This window comes from Zalophus californianus, chromosome 9 (genome assembly GCF_009762305.2).
Source record: "Zalophus californianus isolate mZalCal1 chromosome 9, mZalCal1.pri.v2, whole genome shotgun sequence".
In the NCBI taxonomy this organism is placed as follows: Eukaryota; Metazoa; Chordata; class Mammalia; order Carnivora; family Otariidae; genus Zalophus; species Zalophus californianus.
This window is the reverse complement of record NC_045603.1, coordinates 60,579,785-60,593,055: the sequence shown is the minus strand read 5'-3', so window position 1 is coordinate 60,593,055 and position 13,271 is coordinate 60,579,785. Positions and strand designations below refer to the sequence as shown.

The window sequence follows — 13,271 nt, the reverse complement described above, 5'->3', positions numbered from 1 at the left end:
CCAGCTTTCTCCCCCCACCCCCCGACCCCTAGCCCCGTCCCCACTCGGCTTGAACTCCCGCTCCTTCCAAGGCCCCCGCCCCTGGCCCCCCGGGACGGACACGCCCTGAGCGGGGGATGCTGCGCTGGAGCCGCCGGCCTCTTAAAGGAGCCTGCTGCTGCCATCCGGCGCGCTCCAGGCTCGTCGCTGGCCCTTCTGGGCCCCTCACCTCCCTGCAAGCGGTGTCCTGTGGCAGTCGCACCTCGGGCCTTACGCTGATTCCGCAGGAGCCCCCTATGACCAGTCTTACAAACTCCCTCCTATATCCTGAGACAGAAGCCCCTCAACATGGGACACCCCCCCCCCCCGCTCTTGCCTTGCTCCCCCTGTCATGCCGGTCTTGCCAGATTTCCTTCCCCTAATTGTCACCACTCCAGTTCTACCCAATTGGAATCCACTCAAACTCAATGCCCTGTCCCCCTCCAGTGTTCCTCATTATCATTACAAGATTCCCCGGGACCTCCACTACCTGACCCAGTCTCAGGACACTCATTAGAACCAGGCATTTTCGTGATCTCTCTCCAAGGTCACAAGATTTTCCTACATCTTTTAACCCAGTGGTCGTGAGACTTTGGGGAGGAGGGACTGGAGCTCTGGGACCCAAATATGTGTTCTGCTCTGCACCCAGATTAGTGGATTCGTTTTAAGAGGCCAGAATCCTCTGTTGCTGTCTCTTCAGAGACCCAAGACCCACGGCAGAGGGAATGAGACCACGACTTGCGTTAGTCCTTCTAATCCTGTCGTCCCGCTATAGCCTGATTCTCAGGCTCCAGAGAGGGTCTCCTGGCCAGCTACAGAAAGGTTCAGAATTAGGGTCATCCTAAAAAAGGCTTTAGAAAAGAACTGAAACCAGACAGGCTGCGGGCCAGAATTAAGGGGAAGGGAGGTGAAGGGCAGCCTAGGAAGGAAGCAAGGTGCTGTGAGACGAAGGCCCAAGGGCCAGGAGTTTAAGCCAAGGGCTGATGGGCAACTGCCTGAGACGGACTTGGCTTGCCCCAGCGCTTGAGGGGCAAAGAACAGTCTCCTCCCGCGTCCAGGTAAGGCCCACCCTCCCAGCCTGCAAAGAGCCAGGATCCGACAGCCGCCTCGCCCCTGGACCAATCACAACATTTCCTCAATAAAGAGGCGGAGCCAAAGGGGGGCTGGCTCTTTCCTTGTCCCTGCCCCTCTTGGTAAAGTAACCAATCGCTACCTGCCGACAGCAAGTAAGCGCAATCGGAAATAACCAATTATACTGCAAAGCTTTTCGTGCATGCCTGACCCTGCCCCTCCAGCTGCGACAAAGATGACGCGCGAGCTCCTGGGTTCTGTAGTTTTCTCGCGAGTCAAAGGACCAGGCGCTCGAATTAGCCCTTACCGCCCCGCCCCCAGCCGCTTCCACTCTGCTACTACGCATGCCCGCTCCGGGGAGCCGCGACGCAAAAAAAGGAGGCGGGACGCTATTAACCCCCCCCCCCCCCCAAAACCGCCCTCAGTTCCGGAAGCGACAGTGGAGGAGGGCTCTGCTCCTCCCTGAAGGCGGTGCTGCATGCCAGAGCAAACCACGCGGAGGGTTGTGGGGCGGATAGCTCCCCTCCCGATGGAGACTCATGGAGTCGGGTGGGCGGGGGACTCCATGTCCCAGTATGCCCCGCGGCGGGCCCGACCGGCCGCGACTCGGGGCTTGGCCCCGGCCCTAGCTCGTCGGTGGTGTATTGGGGCGCGTAGAGGCTGTAGTCACGGTGGCGCCCGCGGGGACGGAGGTGGGAATGAGTGAAGAGGAGCAGGGCTCCGGCACTACCACGGGCTGCGGGCTGCCCAGGTGAGCCGCTTCGTACCGATCCCTGCCGGGCGAAAAGCGTGGCGCGGTGCTGAGGAGGTAGCGGCGCGGCCCCAGCATGCACCTGGCCTGAGGGTTGTTCCCGGCAAGCACTGGGGTAGGGGGCCGTGGTTCCCGGCATGCATCCCGGTAGTGGCCACTGCCTCCTGCTCTAAATAGTTTGGGGTTGGCCCGGTTCCCAGACTGCACTTGGGGCACTGGGCTTTATGCTCTCGACATTCAGTGCATTTGGTGGGTACCGGGTCCCTGACCTGTACTGTGCCAGGGGACATGCACTTCCTAACTGCACTGGGGTACAGGGTCCTCCTTCTTAACTGAGACAGGAACAAGTGCCCCCCGCTTGTTCTGGGGGCAGTGGACCCTGCTTTCCCAGCCTGAATCTCTACTCCACATTGAATCCAGCCAATGTTTGCTGTACTGTCCGGGGTCCCCTGGACCCTATGTCCCCCATAGTGTGCCTGGGTCTGATATGACAGTGCTTGGCCAGGTGGGTGCAGAATTGGAGGTGTGATAAGGGTCTGTGCCCCCCGCCTCCCCCAGTATAGAGCAAATGCTGGCGGCCAACCCGGGCAAGACCCCGATCAGCCTTCTGCAGGAGTATGGGACCAGAATAGGGAAGACGCCCGTGTACGACCTTCTCAAAGCCGAGGGCCAAGCCCACCAGCCTAATTTCACCTTCCGGGTCACCGTTGGCGACACCAGCTGCACTGGTGAGGAAGGCTTGGGCAGCCTGGCTGGGGTGTGCATTCACAGGGCCCTATTGGCTTTGTTTCTTGGAGTCTCTTCCCAGTCCTTTTCTCCAAGGCCAGTGAGGGAAGGAGAGATTTCCGGGGAAAAGCCACTGACTGGTTTGGGAAAACGGGACTTTGAGGAGGTGGGTAGGACTTGGGAGAGTTAGAGGAGCAAGCAGGACTGCCACAGTGATCTGGCAGATTGTCCTCATCCTGGAGGAGAAAGAAGAGATAAACCGAATTCTCAGTGAAGTAGTTGGGGGAGTCAGTGCCCGCTGCACTGGGCTCTGTTCCAGGTGCTTGATCAAATTCCTAGTTAACCTTAAACCACAGTCTAATCCAGTGACGTAGATGGTAGTATCCTCATGTTGAATATGAGGGAACTGAGGCTCAGAGGGATTCAGTGAGTGGTGTAAGGTCACGTGCCTAGGGGGAGTGGCAGAGCCAGGCCTTGACTCTAGAGCCTACCCTCTTTCTCCCTTTCCCAGCCATCTCTTATTTATTGAGAGAAAAGAAAGTGCTTCCCAGAGGAAAGTAAGGCAGAGAAGGAATCTCCACCCAAGATGTCTGAGCTCAGGGGCAGTTCTGCCTGGCATGGCTTGATTTGGGGAGCTCTGGGGAAGATAAAAGCCCCCCCTTCCAATAATTAGTGTAACGCTTCCAGTCTTGGGCAGGGGCAATTGGTGAGAGGGGCTTGGTTGACTCCCTCCAGCTATGAGGAGAGAAGCTGTGGGATGCTGGTTTTTCTTCTGTCCTCCCAGTGACCTCCAGTATTGCCCACGCCCCTCTCTCAGGTCAGGGCCCCAGCAAGAAGGCAGCCAAGCACAAGGCAGCTGAGGTGGCCCTCAAACACCTCAAAGGGGGGAGCATGCTGGAGCCGGCCCTGGAGGACAGCAGGTGAGGGAGGAACAGCCGAGGCTTCCTAGAGGCCCTGCCAGGAACCCAGGCCCCTGTGCCACCTCCTCTGCCCGGGAGGCCTGGCCTGGTGACACTTAGCCACCTTGACCTGGCCCCTTCCTGAGAGTTTCCTCTGGACAGAGCAGGATGCTGCCAGGGCCCCTGCTGCTGTGAAGGATCCTTTGGGGGGGACTGTCAAGGGGCTGTGGCTGTGGTTTGGGCCCAGGCTAGGGAGGGAAAGGGGTGGAGGCTGAGGCTAGAGGGGTTGCACCCCGACATGCCTCCTCTCTCCTAGCAGGTTGTCCTTCCCTCTTCCACACTCACATTGGAATTTGTTGCCTCCATGTTTCTTGGGTAGGAAGAGACCCTTCTTCCCCTTTTCTCAGTCTTCTTGATCCAGTGTTTGGCAGCAGAGGCTCCGAGGAGGAAAAGCTGGTGGTTAAGCTTCCCTGAGTCTTTGGCTCCAGTGGGAAGGAGTTTTCTTAGGGAGCGGGCAGGTCAGGAGGACCTGGGTCCCCACCGTCTCTACTCCCCCCACCCCCAACATGGGTGTGAATCAAAGGCCCCCTTCCCCTCGGGAAGTTCTTTTTCTCCCCTAGACTCTTTGCTGCCTGAGGACATTCCAGTTTTTACTACTGCAGCGGCTGCCACTCCGGGTCCATCTGCTGTTCCAACCAGGTATCTTGTATTTCCTGCCTGCCTGAAGGAGGGAGGAGGGGGTCCTGGCTCCTGGCCCCCCAGCCCTTGGACCCAGGCTGGTCAGGCCAGGAGGAAGTCTGAGAGTAAACAGAGGATGGAATAGTTGGGGACCAGAATTTGAAGAATTTGCACCAATTGGTAAGCTCTTGGGACAGGAGGTAATTTATGATTCTTAAATAGCCACAGGGATGATGTTTGACCATGTTTAAGGGTCTTGCAGGCCCCGTTTTCTTCTGAGTTGGTCACATGATCGTCCTGTGTGTGCCTCCCATCAGGTGCTTCTAGGGACTGGATATACAGTTCCTCTCCCACTGTCCTGGCAAGGTGATGATCCGGTGTTTCCAGAAAATCTCAGTGGGTCTGGGCCCTAGAAGAGACCTCACTTGGGTGGGAAAGGGAGGAAGCAGCCTGGATGTTTGGATAGACAGTTCCCTGCTTGGCAGGGACTAGGGAGATGGTAGTGGGGACATCAGAGCAGGGCTTAGGACTCATGGGCAGCCACAAAAGGGACAGCCCCATCAGCTTTGGCCCTGGACGCTTGTTCCTTCAGGAGCCCCCCCATGGAGGTGCAGCCCCCCGTCTCCCCTCAGCAGTCTGAGTGCAATCCTGTTGGCGCTCTGCAGGTGTGCCCCCATCCTCATTTCCTGTGCATGCCTGTCTTCCCTTGAACCTGGGGCTGTGAGGGACGGTTATGTGGGGCTCTTATCCTGTTCTGAGGGCTTTTCCCAGCCCCCTTCATTCTTCCTCTAACCTGGAATCTGAGGCTCCCAGGGTAGGAGGGAGAGGATGTGAGGAGTCGTTTCTCACTCTGCCTTGTGCACCCTTGTTTCTCCCTCCCAAGGAACTGGTGGTGCAGAAAGGCTGGCGGTTGCCTGAGTACACGGTGACCCAAGAGTCTGGGCCAGCCCACCGCAAAGAGTTTACCATGACCTGCCGAGTGGAGCGTTTCATTGAGATTGGTAACTGGGCCAAGGGGAGTTCTTGCAGCTACTCCAGCCCTGGCCACAGGCAGCTCCTAGCCTCTCTCTGCTACGGCCCCACTCTCCGGGCTGAGACCCCCAGCTTGGCTCCTTCCTCCTAGCTCCTTCCTTGTGCTGGCCTCCCCCCACCCTCACTGGCTGACCAGGTTCTTAGCTGCATGGCAGGTCCTGAGTTCCTCTTTCCAACTGACATTCCATGGGGGACCCTCAACCCAAGTTTGAGCTGGGTGGAAAGCACTGGGCCTGTTGGGAATCATAATCCAGCAACCCTCTCCCCACATGCAGGCAGCGGCACTTCCAAAAAGCTGGCAAAGCGTAACGCAGCCGCCAAAATGCTGCTTCGGGTGCACACGGTGCCTCTGGATGCCCGGGATGGGAATGAGGCAGAGCCCGATGACGACCACTTCTCCATTGTGAGTGGCTTGTGTGGGCCAGGCCCTGTGGTCCATCCTCCATGCCAGGCAGGGCACTGGGGACTTGGGCCTGTCACTCGGGAGTGAGCCTCTCCAGATCCCAGGCCAGCTCCTGCCCATTTTCCTACCAGACCCAGAGTTCCTTGGGCCCCCTGTCAGCCTCAGCTTTGGCCTGCCGGGTGAGTGCTGTGGGGAGCTTGTCCGGGGCAGGGGCCGTGGGGCCTGCTGTTGCTGGAATGAGGAAGGCTGCTTGGACACCTGGTCCAGACTCTAGTGGTTAGAGGGGGCCAACTAGGGGAAGGCGAGCTGGACGAAGCATTCATTCTGTGGGCTTTTCTCTCCTTGGCCTCGAATGTCTGTTAAAGGCCTGGGTCTTGGCTCACGGCTGCATCTTTCTCACTGTCCCCATCTTGTCAGGGTGTGGGCTCCCGCCTGGATGGACTTCGAAACCGGGGCCCAGGCTGCACCTGGGATTCTCTGCGAAATTCAGTGGGAGAGAAGATCCTGTCCCTCCGCAGCTGCTCCTTGGGCGCCTTAGGTGCTCTGGGCCCTGCCTGCTGCAGTGTTCTTAGTGAGCTCTCTGAGGAACAGGCCTTCCATGTCAGCTACCTGGATATTGGTATGGCTAGTTGGGAGGCCGGGGGATGGTGGGGACTGAGCCAGAGCAAGTACAGATGGGCCTGAAGGGGGTTGGGGAGGGCACGATGATGATGTGGATGCGCCCGTCCTGGTGCTGCCTTCTTGCCCAACCCTGCCTCTGTCCTCTTTTGGTCTCCAGAGGAACTGAGCCTGAGCGGGCTCTGCCAGTGCCTGGTGGAGCTGTCCACACAGCCGGCGACCGTGTGTCATGGCTCTGCAACGACCAGGGAGGCAGCCCGTGGTGAGGCTGCTCGCCGTGCCCTGCAGTACCTCAAGATCATGGCGGGCAGCAAGTAAAGCCCCAGCTGGACTCACGGACACACGTCCTTGCTCCCTGCTCTTCTTCCCCCAGCCCGTGAGTCTGTTCAGCTCTGGTACCCCTGGAGGTGCCATCTCTACCTCTGACACAGACTGCCTGCCTGCAGGCTGAGGAGGACACTGGCCCAGGAGCCAGGGACCACGGGGCTTTGGCTGGCCCAAGATCTGTCCTCATGGCACTGGTGGTGATGAGTGGGAATGAAACCAGGGGGCTCTCCCTTAGAGCCCAGAATAAATGCGCTGCCTCTTGCATTCTGAAACCTTGCTCTTTCTGTTCCCTTGCCTAGTGCTGATGGCAGGGGAGGTTAGCACCAGGTCACCTCCCCTGTTGTGCCTCCCCACTTTGTTCCCCACATGTCCCCAAGCTTGCCTTATCTGGTGGCGGGAGGCTGGGTGCAGTGAGCTCCAGGAATCCCATCACCTGAGTCCCTGCAGAGCTTGGTTTGGCGGAGACGGAGGGGTTGTGGCTCTTGCCCTGGGGCTCTCTCCCGCCCTTTCAAGTCTCAGACAGACAGACATGTGGATTCAGAAGCCAGACAGCTTTATTGGGGGCGGGGGGTGGCCAGGAGAGGCATGGCACTTTTAGTTGTGAGCCTCGCATGCAAACATATCAAGGGATGACGTGTCACTTCTTCCCAAAGCGTTGAGGGGCAGCCAGGCTCCAGAAGGGGGAGCTGAACCCCTCCCCAGCTCGGGGACTCAGCTCTTTGCTGCTCCAGGAGCCCCGGTAGGTTCTGCCAAACCTTGGGAGAGATCTATCTTCAACTGTAGGTCCTTTTGGCACCTCCCTTCTCGAGCCCCCACCCTCCCCTTTGGCTCCTGCCTTGCCCATGGCCCTCTTAGACTCACCTCTGGGGCTGAAACAGAAAGGCTGGGCTCCGGCTGGGTCTCTGCATGGCCTGGAGCAGGGAGCGCAAGAGTGACAGAGGGATCTGGGCCTCCTGCAGTGCATGGGGTCCGCTCTCTTCCTCCTGTGGTTCAGGGGCATTGGGGAGGGAAGATGGGCAAAGGCCTTGGACATTTAGTTCACAAGGAAAAAGGAGTGACTTCCAGAGGCCAGTTGTAGGAGGCTGAGGAGCCACTTCCTCGGATGTGAGGACCCACTGAAGATCCTGGCAGCCAGATTATTTGAACTGAGAGCACAAGTCTCAAGCCGAGATAGAAAAATGGTGACGTGGGGGGGGGGGTGGGGGAGCGCCTGGTTGGCGCAGTCGGGTAAGCGGCTGACTCTTGATTTCGGCTCAGGTCATGATCTCAGGGTTGTGGGATCGAGCCCCACGTCGGGCTCTGCACCCGGCGTGGAGCCTGCTGGAGATTCTCTCCCTGCCCTCTGCCCCTCCTCCCACTGTCTCTCTAAATAAAATCTTTTAAAAAATAAAAACAAAGAGAAATGGTGACACGGGGATGGGGTGGTAACTTACCGCGAAGACCTGGTCTCCTTCGCCTCCGTGCCCTGGTCCCCCGGCACAGCCCCAGTGTGTTCGCAGCAGCACCAGCAGCAGCACTGCGGCTCGCCTGGACTCCATGCTGCCATCCGCCTTTCCGCAGCCATACGCGCCTCTTATCTCTGTTGTGGCCCAGTCCCCCCACCCCGCAGCAGCCTGAGGGGGAATCTGGAGCAGGCGATGGAAAGGCACCGCTCCATTAGGAGCCACCTGGGATCCCCTCCCATGGTACTCCTGGGACTTCCTGCTCCCAGCCTCCAGCCTCCAGCCCCTAAGCCTGGAGTTATAGACTTTATTAGATGCATAAATCCTGTCTCCAGAGCTCAAGAAGTATCTTTAATTGCAGACGCTTTGTCAGAGCCAGGCCCTGGGGGCCTTCAAGAACCCCCAATTCTTCAACAGGTTGGAGAGCTCCAATTGATCACCTCTCTTTCCTAACTTGGAGAATAAAAGCATAGAGGAAGTCCTGTCAAGGAGGTCTAGGCACTATGTCTTGGAACAGAGGGAAGGCAGGAAGAGCCACAGGGTTACAGCGAGCCGGGATGACCCAGCCTGGTCCCTCTCGTGACTGGCTGCAGTCAGGGTCATTCAGACCATTCACACCCTTGCTGATGTCTGCCTTGGGTTAAAAATGGAATCACTCCTCTGGGATTTGCCTGTGGATAGAAAAGTGGGATATAGAAGGAGACTAAAAGGTTTCAGAGCTCACAGAAAGTGGGGATCGCTTCCAATCTTTGTAGACAAACCCCATGTTCACGGGAGAGCCCTGCTCAGGATCTGCCTCACCCGGGCTTCTGGAGCCAGCCTCTGCGGCTGAAGCACTGCTGCCACCCTGTGGCCACAGCGCCGCACTGTCAGAGCCGGCCATTTCCTTTCTCTGCTCTTTGAAGGGTGACGGTAGATGGAGGTTCTTAACGCCCTGACTCTAAGGGGTCCCCGAAAGGCAGGGGCAGGATCCTGGGGTTGGTATCTGGTTTCATCCACCTCCTTCTAGTCACCCCAGCCTCTGCCTGGTTCTGACCAGTTAGGGCAGGCAACAAGAATCTTGCCTTTTTAGGAAAAAATCATTTTCCCTCAAGAGAGAAGGTTTTCCTTCTGATCCTAGAATCCCTTCCTCAGCCATCACTGCCCGCCCCCCCGCCCCCAGTGTGGTTCTCTAGCCTATGCTGGAGAGGTGCCATGGCGTCAAGAGCCTGTGGATCAGTCTTGGGCAAGCAAGCTCTCTAAACTGCAGTTTCTTCACCTAAAACATGGCAACATTAAAAGGAACTACTTTCTAGGGTAAAGCATTATTTGAGATACTTTTTGTAATCCGCTCAGCACAGGATCTGGCAACAGAGCAAGCATCCTCAAAACATTAGCAGTGCTGATCCTTGCACACATGAGCCCCAGCGAACTTTCCATCTGCTGAGACAGTGATGGGGCAGATTTATCCGGGCACCAAGCTGTCTTCCATCTCCTGTGGCCTCCACCATGGGATTCAGTTTGCCCCATCAAGTCACGGAACACTGCACATCTTTCATGTGTGCAAGCCTTTCATGTATTTGAAGACAGATGTCCCTCTTCCACTCTAGTCTTCTCTTGTTAAGGGGATCACTGCTCCCTTTAAAGCAAGACATCTAGAAACCAATTTATAACTTTGGATAGGTAGGTTAGAGCGGGTTTCCATCTGGATGTTTTAGATACTAATCCGGCCTAAGCTAGGGTGAACCCTTCTGTATGCTTTGTCCCCCAGCTGGTCCCGAGCACAGAACCTGACGCTCCTCATCACTACATCTTGGAATTTCACTGCTGCTTAAAAGGGACGATCCAAGTCCATGGGCAGATGGGTTTTTCTGTGGGAGATGGATCCTGTACCACTTCTCTGTTCTCCCCTGACAGAAGTCCAGAGGAGCAGGGTTGTGAAGGGGTGTGGGCCTCTAGATTGCACAGAGTGGCTCTGGGCTCAGAGCTGTTTTCATCCCAGCTCCTGCATGCCACCATGTGCCTTGAGCAAATGTCTTAACTTAAACCTCAGCTCATCTTAAATGAGGCAACTATTCCTGTTTATCAAGAGGTTGCTAAGAACAGTAAATGACCTAATGAATACAAAGCATCTAGTGTTCCATCTAGCACAGAGCAGCTAATAAATGTTTGCCACCCTGACTCTCCTGGTATCTCTGATCATCAATTACAAGTGGACCTGAGCTGAGGCTCAATTCAGCAAGGGTCTGGTCTAGCTAACTTCCTATGTCCAGGAGGGAGGGGACCGCTCTCTCCTTTGGTAGGTATAGGCACACCTCGGAGATATTGCTGGTTCAGTTCCAGACTACCACAATAAAGCAAGTAACACAATAAGGAGAGTCAAATAAAATTTGTTTCCTAGCACATATAAAAGTTATGTTTACATTATACTGTAACCTAGTAAGTGTGCAATAGCATTATATCTGAAAATAAACACATAATAATGTGCATACCTTAATTTAAAAATATTGCTTAGGGGCGCCTGGGTGGCTCAGTTAAGCGTCTGCCTTCGGCTCAGGTTGGGATCCCAGGGTTCTGGGACCGAGCCACACGTCGGGCTCCCTGCTCTGTGGGGAGCCTGCTTCTCCCTCTCCCTCTGCCACTCCCCCTGCTCTTGCTTGCTCTCTCAAATAAAATCGTAAAATAAAATTTTACTTAAAAAATGCTATCATCTGAGCTTTTAGCAAGTTGTTAAAAAATTTTTTTTTAAAGTAAGCTCTACACCCAACGTGGGGCTTGAACTCAGGACTCTGAGATCAAGAGTCCCATGTTCTACCGACTGAGCCAGCCAGGCACCCTGCAAGTCATAATCTTTTTGCTGGTGGAGGGTCTGGCCTTGATGTTGCTCACTGCTGAGCGATCAGATTGGTGGTTACTAAAGGGTGGGGTGGCTGTGGCAATTTCGTAAAATTGACAGTGAAGTTGGCTACATCGATTGGCTCTTCCTTTCACAAACGATTTCTTTGTAGTGTGTGATACTGTTTCACAGCTTTAAACCCATAGAATTTTCAAAATTGGAGTCAAACTTCTCAAACTCAGCCGCTGCTTTATCAACTAAGTTTCTGTAATACTTTTTTTTTTTTTTTTTAAGTCATCCCTACACCCAACGTGGGGCTGGAACTCACAACTGTGAGATCAAGAGTCGCATGCTCTTCTGACTGAGCCAGCCAGGTGCCCCTGTAATATTCTAAATCCTCTGTCATTTCTAGTCTTCACAGCATCTTCACTAGGAATAGATTCCATCTCAAGAAACCACTTTCTTTGCTCATCCATAAGAAGCAACTCATTTGTTCAAGTTTTATCATGAGATTGCAGCAATTCAGTTACATCTTCAGGCTCTACTTCTAAATCTAGTTCTCTTGCTATTTCCACAACTATAGTTACTTCCTCCACTGAAGTCTTGTACCTTCAATTTGTAAAAACAAAACACACACACACACAAACGCGCTATCTGCAAAGCATAATAAGGTGACGTTGCAATAAAACAAGATAGGCCTGCAGTGGGAATGGGTTAATTATTCTAGAACTTGGGAAACTACCCTGCCTTCAGTCTCCTCTCTTCCAAAACATCTCAATCTTGGCTTTGGTATTTGGCTTTCAGCAAATACCAAAGAAATACTTACTTTCTTACCCTTCTCTGGAACCCCATGTGCTCCTGACCACAACACAGTGAAGATCACCACTCCCTTTCCCACTGTCCTACGGAGACTCAGTTTCCCTACTTGTGTCAATTATTGCAAACACCAACCGCAAACAGCTTCCGTATCACTCCTCTCCTACTGGGAAAAATTCAGAGGTACCTGCTACCTCTTGGTCAGGTGGTCAAGTTCTTCAGCCTGGCTCACTCTTCTCACCTGTGCTAATTATCTAGGGATACAGATTGCCCTACCCCTCGCCATAGTTCCTGACCATTACCTGTTTTTCTTGTGACTCCTACCTGCTTCTAAACAAGCTCTTCCCCACATCCATAGAACTGACAGAATCCTAGAAAGCTTCACTTTCTCTCTGTTGTCTATGTGTGCACTCCCCCAGTCATGCCAGAAACTTCCTGAGAGTAGGGCTTGTTTTTGTTCTTATTGTTGGGAAAAAGGAGGGGACAGAACACTGAAAGAGAAGAGGCCGCTTGCCTTCAAACACCCTACCATCCCCTATCCACATAAAGCGCACGAGTTCTGCAATGAGGCTCCCAGGATGCCGAGGGCCCTTGTCCCCGGGGCAGTGCACAAATATGAGCCCTGGTCTCTGTGCCTTCTTTCGTGTTCTGTAATTTATATAAACCACCTACCTTCTTTAGGCTGTGTCTTCCCTGCATAAAAAGGAGGGATAAGAATCCCTGCTCCTTCTGTCCTCAGAAATGGGAGAGCGAGGAAGAGCACAGACACGAAAGCCCAACGAGTTCCCAGAAAGAGCAGCCAATGGGACTTGTAGATGAGAGTACTGAAGCATTAGACATAACAGTGGTTCTCTTGATAGTTTAATGTTATATTTGCAGCATAAATAAGGCACAATATATGTCAGGGCGAGGGGGAGCGGGAGAAGGCATGGCTGGGGGGATAACTGCTGGGTGGTAAGGGGGACGGGAGAGGGGAGGAGAAGGGAGGAGAGAATGAAGCCTCTGCCTCAGCCCGTCCCAGGAGATTGTGAGAGCCTGCTCACAGGGATCATGCTGAGTTGGGTGGCAGGGAAAGGGACAAGACAGTTTTGTAACAAAACAGCCTGTAGCACTACATCCTCCCACATGTCAAAGTCCACCACTGGGGACTGGGGGAGACCCAGACCCAGCGTCGAGTTTCTTGATGAGATGGAGAGGTGTTGCTACATGTCAAAGATATACAGATGAACAGAGATATAACCATAGATACACACTGCTTTCTTTTAACAGATACTATGTAAGGAGGCAGCAGCCTCAACTGTTGGGGCTAGAGGCTCATCTCCCTACCGGAAAGGGGTGTGTGGGGTGTGTGTGTGTGTGTGTGTGTGTGTGTGTGTGTGTGTGTGTGTGTGTGTGTGTGTGTGTGTGTGTGTGTGTGTGTGTGTGTGTGTGTGTGTGTGTGTGTGTGTGTGTGTGTGTGTGTGTGTGTGTGTGTGTGTGTGTGTGTGTGTGTGTGTGTGTGTGTGTGTGTGTGTGTACAGGACAGCTAGAGCTCCAGCCGATCCTTCCTGTAACAAAGAATGTGGAGTGACCAGTCTGCAAGGGAATATGGGACAATTCCTATCCAGACCAAGGCAGGACAGGTTTTAGGAGGAAGTAGAAGGAAGACAAACCTAGATTTTGAGATGAATGACGT

General features: G+C 54.5%; 2 protein-coding genes across 4 annotated transcripts; one reads left to right on the top strand and one right to left on the bottom strand.

The window, feature by feature from the left end:
• The first annotated feature begins 1,499 nt into the window (after positions 1-1,499).
• Positions 1,500-6,795, top strand: TARBP2 (TARBP2 subunit of RISC loading complex). Of its 3 annotated transcripts, XM_027592429.1 has the most exons (10): positions 1,500-1,840; positions 2,399-2,568; positions 3,384-3,486; positions 4,069-4,164; positions 4,736-4,808; positions 5,027-5,144; positions 5,451-5,578; positions 5,710-5,757; positions 5,996-6,197; positions 6,357-6,795. In XM_027592429.1, exons 1-10 carry the CDS (start codon positions 1,788-1,790, stop codon positions 6,512-6,514), a joined length of 1,149 nt encoding a protein of 382 aa, XP_027448230.1. In that variant the 5' UTR covers positions 1,500-1,787; the 3' UTR covers positions 6,515-6,795. The 3 variants fall into 3 exon arrangements, with proteins under 3 accessions (XP_027448230.1, XP_027448232.1, XP_027448231.1); XM_027592431.1 differs by lacking the exon at positions 3,384-3,486 and having other exon boundaries at positions 4,086-4,164; XM_027592430.1 differs by lacking the exon at positions 5,710-5,757.
• A 115-nt stretch (positions 6,796-6,910) lies between these two features.
• NPFF (neuropeptide FF-amide peptide precursor) lies at positions 6,911-10,388 on the bottom strand. Its single transcript, XM_027592432.1, has 3 exons — positions 7,957-10,388; positions 7,385-7,506; positions 6,911-7,278 (listed from the first exon to the last, which is right to left on the bottom strand). Exons 1-3 carry the CDS (start codon positions 8,059-8,061, stop codon positions 7,161-7,163), a joined length of 345 nt encoding a protein of 114 aa, XP_027448233.1. The 5' UTR covers positions 8,062-10,388; the 3' UTR covers positions 6,911-7,160.
• Between the last annotated feature and the right edge of the window lie 2,883 nt (positions 10,389-13,271).

Excerpts from the sequence above, each read along its gene's own strand:
- NPFF (XM_027592432.1), bottom strand. The coding sequence starts at position 8,061 with ATGGAGTCCAGGCGAGCCGCAGTGCTGCTGCTGGTGCTGCTGCGAACA. Across the intron at positions 7,507-7,956 it reads AAGGAGACCAGGTCTTCGCG|GAGGAAGAGAGCGGACCCCA; the intron begins GTAAGTTACCAC and ends CCTGAACCACAG. Across the intron at positions 7,279-7,384 it reads TTTCTGTTTCAGCCCCAGAG|GTTTGGCAGAACCTACCGGG; the intron begins GTGAGTCTAAGA and ends ATCTCTCCCAAG.
- TARBP2 (XM_027592429.1), top strand. The coding sequence starts at position 1,788 with ATGAGTGAAGAGGAGCAGGGCTCCGGCACTACCACGGGCTGCGGGCTG. Across the intron at positions 2,569-3,383 it reads TGGCGACACCAGCTGCACTG|GTCAGGGCCCCAGCAAGAAG; the intron begins GTGAGGAAGGCT and ends CCCCTCTCTCAG. Across the intron at positions 6,198-6,356 it reads TGTCAGCTACCTGGATATTG|AGGAACTGAGCCTGAGCGGG; the intron begins GTATGGCTAGTT and ends TTTGGTCTCCAG.